The sequence below is a fragment of the Elgaria multicarinata genome, chromosome 6 (genome assembly GCF_023053635.1).
Source record: "Elgaria multicarinata webbii isolate HBS135686 ecotype San Diego chromosome 6, rElgMul1.1.pri, whole genome shotgun sequence".
Taxonomy (NCBI): Eukaryota; Metazoa; Chordata; class Lepidosauria; order Squamata; family Anguidae; genus Elgaria; species Elgaria multicarinata.
Genome location: NC_086176.1, coordinates 14,161,335 through 14,175,032, shown reverse-complemented (window position 1 = coordinate 14,175,032; position 13,698 = coordinate 14,161,335). Strand labels below are relative to the sequence as shown.

Here is a 13,698-nt window from a genome sequence, read left to right as displayed (position 1 = left end):
CTAACTGGACAATTAGGGAGAAGCTACAGCCAATAGAAGGCCCTCGGAAGGGGGAGAGGCCAGCCACGCCTGTTTGGAAGCTCGTCCCTCCCGTGTTCAGTGGATCTGATCACACTCCCATGCAAGCGCTCGTTGCACTAGAAGCTTCATCCCACGTACCTGCTTCCCTCGGATTATCCCCTTAGCGCTAAAGTTTCGCGGTTGTTGTTGTTTTTGCTACCTGGCAACAGCAATCCTTTGCATACCATAGGGTAAAGGAGGACAGGGCTCCTGTATCTTTAACAGTTGCACAGAAAAGGGAATTTCAGCAGGTGTCATTTGTATGCATGTCTCACCTGGTGAAATTCCCTCTTCATCACCACAGTTAAAGCTGCAGGAGCTATGCTAGAGTACCAGATTTAAAAGAGGGCAGGGCACCTGCAGCTTTAACTGGTGTGATGAAGAAGGAATTTCCCCAGGTTCCCCACATATACAAATGACACCTGCTCAAATTTCCTTTTCAATACAACTGTTAAAGATACAGGAGCCCTGTCTTCCTTTTCATAGGGTCTCCCTACATACCAGGAAGTGAGTTTAAGGGGGGAAATGTAAAAAAAAAAAATCATTAAAAAAATCAACAGGTGACCCAATTCAATTCAAATTTGGTATGCTTAAAGCTAGTGTGACCATATGAAAAGGAGGACAGGGCTCCTGTATCTTTAACAGTTGTACTGAAAAGGGACTTTCAGCAGGTGTCATTTGTATATATGGAGAACCTGGTGAAATTCCTTCTTCATCACAACAGTTAAAGTGCAGGAGCTATACTGGAGTGACCAGATTTAAAAGAGGGCAGGGCACCTGCAGCTTTAACTGTTGTGATGAAGAGGAAATTTCACCAGGTTTTCCATATATCCAAATGACACCTGCTGAAATTCCCTTTTCAATATAACTGTTAAAGATACAGGAGCCCTGTCCTCCTTTTCATATGGTCACCCTATTAAAGCTCTCCCTAATATCTATTACTGTGCCAATTTTGGTGTCTTTATCTTTAAAGCTTATGCAGATGTAAGCATTTCTTTAAAATCCTGCTCCTGCGCCCCAGCGGCGGCTCGGAAGATACGCTCAAAAAGCAGGGGCTAAATAGGGCGAAACTTTTTGCTTTATTGCACAATTAAGGCAGGATGCATGGGAGTACTTCACAATCAAAGCAGATTATAAGGTGGAAAACTTCTGAGTCCTTTGCATGCAATTCACAGTGATTGCACACTATAACGGTGTGATAAAGCTCCAGGATTGTGGCCCAATAGGGCGCAGGTTGGATAGTAGTCTTGGAGGGCCACTGGTCTGGAGACTGTGATGAGGCACTGTGTGTGTGCGCCCGGGGCACAAAATGTTAAAGACGTCTTCCAGATCTTCCCAACTGGCCTCTGTAGTTTTCGGGGCAGGATGGAGAGCGGGGAAACATAGGGTGACCATATGAAAAGGAAGACAGGGCTTCTGTATCTTTTACAGTTGCATAGAAAAGGGAATTTCAGCAGGTGTCATATGTATGACACCTGCTTAGGCCTCATCTAGAGTATTGCGTCCAGTTCTGGGCTCCACAATTCAAGAAGGACACAGACAAGCTGGAGCGTGTTCAGAGGAGGGCAACCAGGATGATCAGGGGTCTGGAAACAAAGGCCTATGAAGACAAAATAAAAGAACTGGGGCATGTTTAGCCTGGAGAAGAGAAGATTGAGGGGAGACATGATAGCACTCTTCAAATACTTAAAAGGTTGTTACACAGAGGAGGGCCAGGATCTCTTCTCGATCCTCCCAGAGTGCAGGACATGGAATAACGGGCTCAAGTTAAAGGAAGCCAGATTCCAGGTGGACATCAGGAAAAACTTCCTGACTGTTAGAGCAGTACAACAATGGAACCAGTTACCTAGGGAGGTTGTGGGCTCTCCCCAACTAAAAGCATTCAAGAGGCACCTGGACAACCATCTGTCAGGGATGCTTTAGCCGGGAAAGCAACTGTGAAGACATTTCAGAATTGCTTTTTATTAAGCACCAGAAATCAAAACATACAATAGCGCATCTCCAGATTAAATAATACGACCAAAACAAACGAAGCTATTACTCGCTCGCTCTTATCAGTAACTTCCCAACTTTTGAGTAGGAGCAGTTCGCGATGTAAAACTACACTTCCCAGACTGCAACTGGCTCGTTCGCATCCATGACGTTGGAGGAAGTCTCCCTCGGTTATGCCCCAATTTATGAAACGAAGTGCGCGTTTGCAAGGAATCAGCCCCGTGTGGCTTTAATTGTCTTTTTCTTTTTTAAAGCAGAGCATCTCTAAAGATTCCTGTTAGTAAAAACGCGTTGGCTCTTGGATATCTTGTTATTCGGACTCTAACGGAGGTGAGTGCAAATGTTTAGTCTTTAGAATAACTGCTGAACATTAAACACAAGTAAAACTGCTTTAGTTGCATGGTAGCTCAGCTGTAGTCCAGACGAAAGAAGGCTAAAGGTGCAATCCGTCTTGTTAGACGGGAGCCTCAGTTAATTTGATTTTTTTAAGGGTGCAATCTTATGCATGTTTAGACAGAATGAAGTCCTACAACTCTCAGAATGCCCTATGCTGAGAATTGTAGGACTTTTCCCCTGTCTAAACATGCCTAGGATTGAACCCTATGTCAGTCTTTTGCTCAACCACACACTGGTCTTGTTAATATGGAGCTGCATAAGCCATCCCAGCTATTTAGGGTCTGTTATGTAGAAACAGTCCTTTTAGGATGCTATATAGGTGGAATGGGGAGAACGCCCCTAATCTCTATGGATGGATAGATAGATAGATAGATAGATAGATAGATATATCAACTGCGCCCTTATCTGGACGGAGATAGCCTAGCTACAGTTATCCATGCTCTGATAACCTCGTGTTTGGATTACTGCAATGCGTTATACGTGGAGCTGCCTTTGAAAACGGTCCGGAAACTTCAACTGGTACAAAACAGGGTAGCACGGTTACTAACAGGGACTGGCCGACGAGACCACATCACGCCAGTCCTTTTACAACTTCATTGACTGCCAGTCCAGGTCCGGCCCGATACAAAGTGCTGGTATTAACATTCAAAGCCCTAAACGGCTTGGGGCCAGATTATCTGAAGGAACGCCTCCTCCCATATGTACCTGCCCGGACCCTAAGCTCATCCTCAGGGGTCCTTCTCCGCGAGCCTCTGCCAAAGGAAGTGAGGCAGGTGGCCACCAGGAGGAGGGCCTTCTCTGCTGTGGCACCCAGCTGTGGAATGAGCTCCCTAAGGAGGTTCGCTTGGCACCTACATTATATGCCTTTAGACACCAGGTGAAGACCTTTTTATTCTCCCAGCATTTTAACTGTCTATAAATAAATTTTAACTTGGTGTTTTAAATTTGTAATTTTGCATTGCTGGTGTTTTTATCTGGTTGAGCTTTTATATTGTATTTTATATTATGGTTTTATACTGTTGTTTTATACTTTGAATGTTTTTAATTTTTGTGAACCGCCCAGAGAGTTCCGGCTATTGGGCGGTATAGAAATACAATAAATAAATAAATAAATAATATATAGGATGGCTCTCTCCCTTTGTAAGTGGGAACGCACACACAAAAATGGGTTTCCTGTGTCAGGGAAATTTCCTGGTCCGGTAGGAAGGAAATGATATCCAGGCAAGTTCCGATGCAAAGGCTTTAATTCAGACAACACGTGTAGGATACAGGCAGCCTCTAGGAAGATGAAGGACCTACTCTCTGACCATCACCTGCATATCACAAACCTTTATACATTCAGAGTTGCTATGGTGAACTCATATTTCCCCCTCTCCCTCCCACGATTGATTACAAGTCCCATAAATGTTCCAAAACGAAACTATTCTACATAAACAATGCCCTATTATTATGGAAGCTCATAACAAGTGCTACTTTTTGTTCCTGATAAGTGCCCCCAAGGGCAAAAGCAATGGAAAGACCCAGAGCCCGCTCTGATTATTCCCAAATTGCCTAGTCAGGGGTCCTAAGGTGTTTAAACAAAAGAAGGATGTGTTCTTCCTGTCCGGCTGATATGCAGCTAGGTCAAGAATACAAGGTTTCCTGATATGAACTGGGAGGGGGAGTGGCTGGGAGGGGCTAGAAGTCAGCGTGTGGGCAAAGGTCTAGGGCAGGATTTGGATTTCTGTTGTCTGGCTTTTCTCAATTCTTTATTGATCCTGGGGAGGTGGGGGCAGAGTTTCAGGGATTATTTCTTTCTTTAAATTATTTTTATCCCACTCCTCAGCCAAATTAAGCTGCTTCCAAGAGCGGCTTACAAGCAATCATTAAGCAGGCTTATTACTATTATTTTTTAAAAAAGACATGACACACAAGGAAAAAGGAATGGTGAGGGAAGAGGAAAAAAAAGTGGATTTTCAGCAGGGCTGATGGAATGACCCTGCTTATTTTCTCATCTTTGAGGGGAGGGGTAGTCCAACTGGAGCAGGCCCTGATGCTTCCTATAGCTACTCCTGTCTCCCTTGCTCCTGTTAATAGGTTCACAGATCGCAGGGGTGGGGAAACCCTCTCATGAAATCTTTGAGGTCTGCTTGGAGAATAAGCAAAACTGAGCTTAGTGGACCAGTGGTCTGATTATCAATGTGAGACAGTTTCATTTTCTCAAATGTTGTGTAGATCCATGAGCTGACTTGGTATTTAAAACCACCTCTTGCCTTGTCTAGCGCCTTTCATGCTTACAGCTGCCAAATGCTGCAATGTCTTATGTATCATGTGTGTCTTATGTTAAATACAACCATGGGCATTTTATATTTCATCCCTAGATCTGTGGGGCCCACTCTCTACCTTTGGCAGCTCTTAAGGCAACTCTGCACATTGGGTTGCAGTCTAATTTAAGCCCAATGTTAGTTTAATTTAAGTCCCATTCATTTCAGTGGGTCTGTTCTAAGTAGTACTAACATGGTGCTGTGGTAGACATATGTAGCATGGGCAATAATGCAATAGGGTCCTGGCCAGGTTGTATTGGGACAGAGGCACCAGTTGTCTGGCTCAATATCAGCCGGTGTCTAAAATCCACCAGGCAGTGGTCTTGACAGGGTGGAGCTGGCCCTCCTGTCAAAATGTGGCGTCAGCATTTAACTTGTCTCTTCCTTCTCCCCACAAGTTAGCCTGCAAGGGCATTGAGGCACGATGACCTGCCCTGAGAATGAAACAGAGCGAAGTGCCTGCGGAAACCAGCATGATCTACAAGAGAACTGTGGGGTCATGTGCCAGGAAGATGCAGACGGGGAAAACCTCTGGGACCCCTTTGGGCTTCTGCAGATTGACGTGGGTTGTGCGAGTGCCCGGGATCCGTTCCCAGGGAGCGAGGATTGGTGTTCGGTACGTATGGTGTCAGAGATGGTCTTGCCTTTGGGGAACGGGTGAAGAATGAGATGAAACTTTGGAGGAGGGGAAATGTCAGAGAGAATTTATAGTTCAACATTTTGTGGTTGCAGACGTTTAATTTTATCGTTCCATTATTAGTTGTGTCATTTTCTTTCAGAAAACTTTGGCCAGAAGAGAGGGCAGGGGCGGGGAGGGGGGAAGCACCTTGCTCTGGAAATTCTTTTCCCATTAAAAAATGTCCCCCCCTCCGTGCAAAGGAAGATGGAGATGGAACAATAGGGATCAAAAGGGTGGGGGTCAGATGCCCATCCACCCCCCCACTTCAGCATGTGTCCATTTCAGCCATGAATTTTGGAGGTGGGAGGCAGGATTGTGCATATTCTTATAACGCCCAGCTTCAGGGCTCATCTACACCAAGCAGGATATTCCACTATGACAGTGGAATGAAAGCGGTATATAAAAGGCAGGAGCCACACGACTGCTTTATAGCAGTATTGAAGTGCACTGCAGGATCTACGCTACTGCTTTGTAGCGGTATTGAAGTGCACTGACAAGTGTTGGGCCCCATGACCAATCTACACCAAGCAGGATATAACACTATGAAAGTGGTATATAGTATGTGTCAGTGGGCACCAACAGTTGTCAGTGCACCGCTACAAAGCAGTCGTGTGGCTCCTGCCTTTTATATACCGCTTTCATAGTGGAATATCCTGCTTGGTGTAGCTGAGCCCTCAGTCATCCCCCCAAGCACCTAATAATGAGTTCTGTTGATGGCAGCTGAATGCTTCTCCGCCCCTCGTCCCCATGTGTACTCGAGACATTTTTTTCTTTATATTTAGAGAAATGTTTTAAGGAAACAGAGGCACTGGGAGAAGATTGTTTCAGCGAAGAAGAGCAAAAGAAAACGTGAGAGAGAACGGCGTAAAGCGAAGCATGTTGAGGAGAAAGGTACAAAGCTAAATGGTCTGACTCTCTGTCTTCTTAGTTAGCAGGGCTGACCCAAGACATTTTGCTACCTGGTGCAGAACAGTAAATGTTGTCCTGCCCCCCAACCTGGGGAACCATGGGGTTCCATGGAAGCTTATCTGGGGTCCTTCAGGAAAAGTACATTGATGGTGCTATATAAATAAATAATAATAATAATAAAAGATTGGTCATGGTGGATTAGCATCCATGAAAGACCGCTTGTCCACAACTACTAGCTTCATCTGCAATGTGCAGCTGTAGGAAAACGTAGGGCGTGTTTTAGGTTGTCGTCTCAATTCATGGAGGGTTCATGGACCACTGGGGTTCAACAGGCCTGGTTGTTATTCCATTGAGTAGTGATGAAGAGGCAAAGGTACCGTAAACCGGCAACGAAAGAGGAGGCAAACTCAAAAAAAGAGAAGAAATTTATTGTGCTCTACGCATTTCAGGAGCTATAAATCAAATAAATTGAAAGTAAGAATAGTATCTTATAGACAACCCCCTCATCCTTATTACAAAGTTCAAGGGGCTTTTCTACATTACAATTCCACATTATTATTATTATTATTATTATTATTATTATTATTATTTATGACTTTAAAAGTAAATTCCTACTTTGACATAGCATACAATGTTCCCATGTTTTTACTTCTAACTGAATAAGGCAGTAGTAGTAACTATGTCATTTTACCTTTGCATAGCTTTTAACAAATCAAATCATTACATAACTCATTGTCCTCCCAGTTCCCACAAACATGAATCAACCTGTATATAGTTTTTCAATTCCTTAATTCCAAGACTGGCAATAATTCTTTCTTTAAGATGCTTGTACACCCCATTGTTATTTAAATTGTATGCATGTTTGTGTGTCTGTCTGTATGGTTGTACATAAATGGTTTTTATAGTATATACAATATTGTATTTTTAAGGTTTTTGATTTTTGTAAAATGCCCAGAGAGCTTTGGCTATTGGGCAGTATAGAAATGTAATGTGAAATGCAATATAGGGGAGTAATCCCACTGGTTTTATTAGATCATCCTCACCCAAACGAGTGCCCTCCAGATGTGTTGACTACAATTCCCATCATCCCACCAAACATGGGCAATAGCTAGGAATGATGGGACCGTTAGTCAAACCCGTCTGGAAGGCAACAGGTTGGGGAAGGCTGCATTAGATACAGTGGTGGCCAGAACTGTAGACTCTTTTTGAAATTTTCATGTTTTGCAACGTTGCATGCTTATAGAAAATGTTTTGTTTCACGAAATTCAAATGTTTATATATCAATGGGATGTATTTCACTATTATGTGAAATACCTGATTCACATAATACAACAATCCTGCTTCTTTTCCTGGTTGTCTAATCAACTCTTTTCTTTGGTCCCATTGCTCTATATATGATGTACATACGTATACTTTTAATTTGAGCAATACTTCAAATATTCACACAATCTCCAATTGCGCTTCAGTTATAGAACAAACAGCAAAACTGACTTTCCCCAACTTGAAACATGATGTATCGCAGCTACTGCCATGTGATTGGTCCCCAGAACAAGGACTGTGATTGGCCAGTAGGGTTTGCAATTCCAATCTGCTTCTTCACTCAATCACACCTGTGTTTGCTTTCAGACTAAAGTAAGCATAACGTTTTTTGTACTGCAGATATTTGCATTCTGTTGTTTGTATTGAATTCAGCATTAAATTCTCTTTCAATTGATATATAAACATTTGAATTTTGTGAAACAGAACATTTTCTATAACCATGCAAAGTTGCAAAACATGAAAATTTCAAAAAGTGTCCACAATTTTGGCTACCACTGTAGTCTCCCTGTGCAGAGAGATTTTAACCTGTGAGAACTTCTGAACAAGTAGTCTTCCATGTGCCTGCTAATGGGTATAATTCATATGATGTAGCTCTAAGTGGCTGAATGTTCCCTGTTTTTTCTCTGTCTGTCTTGTTCGCCTCTCATGTGTATCTGTGTTGCAGGTGCTGCTCCCAGGCCCAGCAAACGGGAATTAAAAGTGATTGTAAAAGAGCGCCTCCTGGTGGCCAAGGAAACAGGCCCTCGGTTGTGTATCGATTTGAGTATGACCAGTCACATGACTAAGAAGGTAGTGGCAATGGATTCCACCCCCCCATACCAATGGATTCCACCCTTGTTACCTTTTTAAATGATATACTAGTTTTGCAGGACTAGGTATTGTGGGTCTCTGCTCTTCTTTTGAACAGCACCTGTTGACTGCCACTTGTAAGAGAATCCGAGCGAGTTCAACAGCAGCACTTGCTGCATGTTTTACTGGCTGGTACAACTTTCCCCAAATACTTTGATTGCGTTTTCATGTAAAAAATTGACACAAAACATATTGTTTCATTACAAAAATATAAACCTATTACTATAACAACAAAACAATCACTGGGGTACGTTACATTCTTAGAATTGAATTATTTTTCGATTTAATTTCAGGATTCCAAGTTTATGTAAAAATTAAACGCCTTCATTTGTAAATCATTATTCACTAGGTTCATTCATTTATGCCAAGGCATCTTTCCAACAGGGTCCATGGAGGTCTTGTATTATTTGAATTATTTGTAAAATCTTTGAAAACTACCCAATTATTGTAGAAGCTATCCTTGTAGTTTTCAGACCTGTTAAAGATACAGGAGCCCTGTCCTCCTTTTCATATGGACAGCCTACGCCAGGGCTTTATATGTTGGAACGTACCCAGGTCGGAGAGGCTAGCCGTGGAAGGCCCGTGGTTCTAAGGAGATTTCTTGTTTCTCTTTTCTTGGAAGGAAATAAGCCGTCTTGCCACTCAGATAAGGCGGCTCTATGGGTCAAACAAGAAAGCTCAAACTCCCTTTTGGCTCTACCTCACTGGGTGTGCAAAAAACAGCCCAATTTATGATGCATGCCTAAGGATGAATGATGGATTTACCACCTACCTCGTAAGTAGTTCTTCGATCCCCTCCACAAACAGCAATGTTTCGCAGCGAGAACACAACCATTGCTTGCTCGGATCACTTCTCTACTGTCATAAGCTAAAAAGCGTACAATTTTGCCTGCCTTCCCCATAACATTTTACATGTTCCATCTACTTATTAACAGCTTTTGCTGCACTCGTGTGCAGCAGCTGCTGTATTTGTCACAAATGTCTTAGGGTGAAATCCTGTGTGTATTTACAATTGGGTTATTTATTTATTTATTTGAAATATTTTAACCAGTTCCATCAAGGGCAGTTTTATCAGTCTACTCTTGTGTGACCTGTTTTTGCTGTACAGATGCCCCTTGCCAAAGAACTTCTGGAAATCCCATCTATATGTGCGTCCCATTATTTTTCAGATGGATGTTACTCCGGAAAGCTATCTTGACCTGTTTCCTTTAGAAACTATTGTTTACCTCACTCCAGACTCTGAGAATGGTACGTTGCAGCTTCGGTGCTAAAGATTCCCATCAAAGTGTTTGCGTTTGTCTCTCTGTGTTGCTTTTGCCATTTTGATACTGGTTTTTTTTTTTTAGTGTGTGACTGTCTGGTTTTACATCTGTCCACATCCTTTGCATTCTAGCTCTTGAGGAAGTTGATCCACAAAAAGTGCATATCCTTGGCGGGTTGGTGGATGAAAGCATCCAAAAGGCAAGTGTGTAATGTAGTCACATTTTTACAGCAATCTCTGGGTATTATCAACCTTAACAGGTAGTCAGGCTGTGGTTATACCAGTGCTCCAGTATCCTGTTTTCCTGCAGTAGTCAGTACTGGATACTTCAGAAAGATCAAGCAGTGGTTTTAAGTAAGGTGACTAGATGCAGAGAAGTCAATGGGTCTTGTGCAGAGAATCTTTCAGCAGCTGCAGCTTCTTTTTCCCTTATACACCTCTGTGTTCAGATTCTTGTGATTGCAAGACAGGATTAGAGGTTTTGCATGTGTATAATAAGGTGACCAGGTGCAACTCTATATCTTTTAAGAAAGGTGTAGAAGTGGGAGGTCCGGCAGATGTGGCTCTTCTGATCTTCACATGCCAAGCTGCCTCTGCCAGAATTCCATTTTCTACACCAGAGCTAAAATGGCCTTCACCCACCTGGGGCCACCCAGGTGTGTTGGGAGTTGTAGTCCATAATCCCCAGCCAGGGAGGAGGATGTCTGAGGGTGGTAGGAATTTTAGCCCAACACATTTGGAAGGCATCTGGTTGTGTTGAGAGAAAGTTACGGAGCCCTCCTCCCATGTGTGGGACCATCTTCTCAGCATTGACTAGCCATAATCGTGAATTGGTACCTCCATCTTTGGAGGCTCTGGATACCATGAGCTGTGTACAAACTCAAGGAAGCAGACAATCACATCAAGTTGGTCACTGCTGGAAACAGTGAACCAACTTGATGTGCTTGTCTGCTTCCTTGATGTGAACCAGAAGGATGCTTCTTTGGTTTGGTCCTCCTTTGGCCTCTGGTTGCTGTAGCAGTAGGTGAAATTATATCCTTTTGGATGAAACACTTGTTCACAGACACTGTCATGACCTTGTTGCAACATCTGGCAAGAAACCAAATGTTTCCCTGGGCAATCAAATGGAGCGAGTGGGTGGCAGTGCTGTGAGCAGCTCTCTGTAGAATGACTGGCAGCTGTCAATTCTGATAGCTGCTACCATCACTGGGAGGGTTTGGACTCTTTGGGGATCTTTCTTGGGCTCCTATGTGAACTGCGACCATTTGAGTGTCTTTCTTTTGTAATATGTATAATTTGCACTTCTAGAGACTCACCTTTCAAAGAGCCCAGGAGAAACATCTGCAGACAGCACGACTGCCAATCCAAGAGTACATGGTAAAGAATGTCAATGCAAGAAACTACCACTCAACGACATTAGCAATCAACCAAGGTGAGGATCTTGCATTGCTTGATGGAAGCTCATTGGAGTGTGCCTTGTAGACAGTGGGCCACCATCAGTTTTCCAGTGCAACCTGCAGCTGCTGTTTTATGTGGTGGGCTATCGTGAAAAAGCACTGCAACATGCTGAAATTGACCCCTCTTTGAGGTGCACCATCATCGTGGACAGGTCCGGTCTAGATCCCAACAGTGGTCTTCAAGGTTGCTTAATGCAGTCCTATTTTTTGTAGAATGGGGGAGCTGGTGGGTGGAGGAGCTAAAATGAACTAGACTTTCATAGTACAGCAGAAGCAACTTTGCCAGAGCTCTTCCCTGATGTGGCTCCTCATCTCGGCCCATTCTCCAAAGTGCTGTAAACAAGGGGCATAATTCAGTCAAAGCTCAGCAAGTTCAGGTCCCAATGTCTTTAGTAGGACCAAGTTAAGCATGGTAGTGCATAACACTACCATTCAAATGATAATGGGTCTTAAAAATGCTTAAATTTGGCTGGATCTTGCCCCTGCTTTTCCCCCCAGCAAGGCCGATACCATTTGAGAATTTTTAAAATTAAACTACCGTGACGATTTTGCACAGCTGGTTTGAGCACATTGATGTTTTGGATTTTGAGCACTGTTTGAGAGGGCAAGAGTGTCACATTTCTGCCTCGGATATGTTTATGGGTAGTTGCTCCATTTTAGTCTTCTTATAACATGCAGGTCAATAGATCTATGGCTGCTTTGGAGTTGACCTGAAATAGGTCATTCATCATGGAACTCTTTGTCTTGAGACTGTAGGGAAGCCTAGAACACAGCCTTCCTCAACCTAGTACATTTCCAAATGTTTTGGACTACAGCTCCCCAGCATGCATGCCTATTGCCAATGCTGTCAGGAGCTGATGGGAATTGAAGTCCAAAACATCTGGCGGGCAGCCTATTGTGGACTGTTGGCCTAGAATATAAAAGGGTTCTTGAAAGGATTTGTCCGTTTCATGGCACGCTAGCTAGAAAGCTTTAGGGTGGATTCCTGCATTGAGCAGGGGGTTGGACTCGATGGCCTTGTAGGCCCCTTCCAACTCAGCTATTCTATGATTCTATGAATAGCAGACCATCGCGAACAATAGTCTAAATCATTGCTAGAAACTGGGATGGATTCCATATATGTCATGATTGTATCTCACCCTTCTTCCAATTTCCAGTAATCTCTGTAATAATCAAATATGTTTCTCTTAGTGTTTGATGCCTTATCAACTTTCTATGAGACCAAGAGCTGGGAAGAAGCCCTTAAAGCTGCAGTTTCTCCTGGAAAAGGATATGTCCTTCGAGAGACAACACTATGACAAAAGGAACCTGCATGCAAGTGGGGGAGACGGTGGTAATGATGGGATGGGGGTTAAAGTCTGTCTTCAATAACCTGTTACTACTGAACTGGTCTCCACTTCTGCTTGTCGTACTTTCTCAGAAAAGATTAGGACCAATCAATTGCTTGTTCTTGGTGAATCTATGGCCATGGCTAGACCAGGCCTATATCCTGGGATTGTCCCGGGATCATCCCTGTGCATCCAAATGACACACAGGGGATCCCGGGAGCAGGCAGGGACGACCCCTCCATTTGCCTGGGATAATCCTTAGGTCTAGCTAAGGTTCTTTGACTTCTTTCATATTAACTGTAAGCCACCAAGGTCAAGATCTTCCTTTCCCTGTGTAAGCAGAACATTTGTTTTGAGAGGGTTTTTTTAAAAACTGAGAAGCATCTAATACCTTTATTTAATAAACCAGTGTTCCATCATAGGCTAATGGGTGAGTTATTCTTATGGACGAGGGAGTGGACAAGATAGCCTTCTAACTCTGTGATTGTGTCCATGTTGTGAGTGAGGTTATTGCTTACTATGGTGTGATTGAGTTTTGTTGTAAATAACTGAGCCTCTCATTAATAACAAAAGGACTTTTAGCAGTTGATGGGACAGAGCAGACTATGCAGTAAAGCACATCTTAATGTAACAGTCTTGCATTAAGATATATATGTTATTTATTATTATTACATTGATTTCCTGTCTTTTTACCTCTTGCATGGAGCCCAAGGTGGCTTACTTGGACCTCCTCTTCTCCATTTTATCATCACAACAACCTGGTGAGGTAGGCTGGACTGAGAGTCAGTGACTGGCCCAAAGTCAACCAGTGAGCTTCATGGCTAAGTGGGGACTAGAACCCTGCTTTTCCAAGTCTTCTTTAACTACTATTACCATACTGGCTGGCTGATGTACTAAAATGAAATATCAGCCTCCTATCAAATTGCATCTTTAAAGATGCAAAACGGTCCCCTCATTCCAATTTGCATTAGCCTTACTATCCAATCTAGGAGATACTCTTATTGAATATATGCACCATGTCCTGCTTTGTTGGTCCCTGGCCGATGGCTGGTTGGCCACTGTTGTGAACAGAGTGCTGGACTAGATGGACCCTTGGACTGATCCAGCATCAGGGCTCTTCTTACGTTCTTATATATGTTGATGT

General features: G+C 43.2%; 1 protein-coding gene across 2 annotated transcripts; it reads left to right on the top strand.

Annotated features, from left to right (window-relative positions):
• Positions 1–2,234: 2,234 nt before the first annotated feature.
• Positions 2,235–12,975, top strand: TRMT10B (tRNA methyltransferase 10B). Of its 2 annotated transcripts, none has more exons than XM_063128500.1 (9): positions 2,235–2,382; positions 5,154–5,367; positions 6,213–6,321; positions 8,324–8,448; positions 9,131–9,283; positions 9,678–9,756; positions 9,902–9,969; positions 11,078–11,201; positions 12,418–12,975. In XM_063128500.1, exons 2-9 carry the CDS (start codon positions 5,176–5,178, stop codon positions 12,522–12,524), a joined length of 957 nt encoding a protein of 318 aa, XP_062984570.1. In that variant the 5' UTR covers positions 2,235–2,382; positions 5,154–5,175; the 3' UTR covers positions 12,525–12,975. The 2 variants fall into 2 exon arrangements, with proteins under 2 accessions (XP_062984570.1, XP_062984569.1); XM_063128499.1 differs by having other exon boundaries at positions 5,150–5,367.
• The last annotated feature ends 723 nt before the right edge of the window (positions 12,976–13,698 follow it).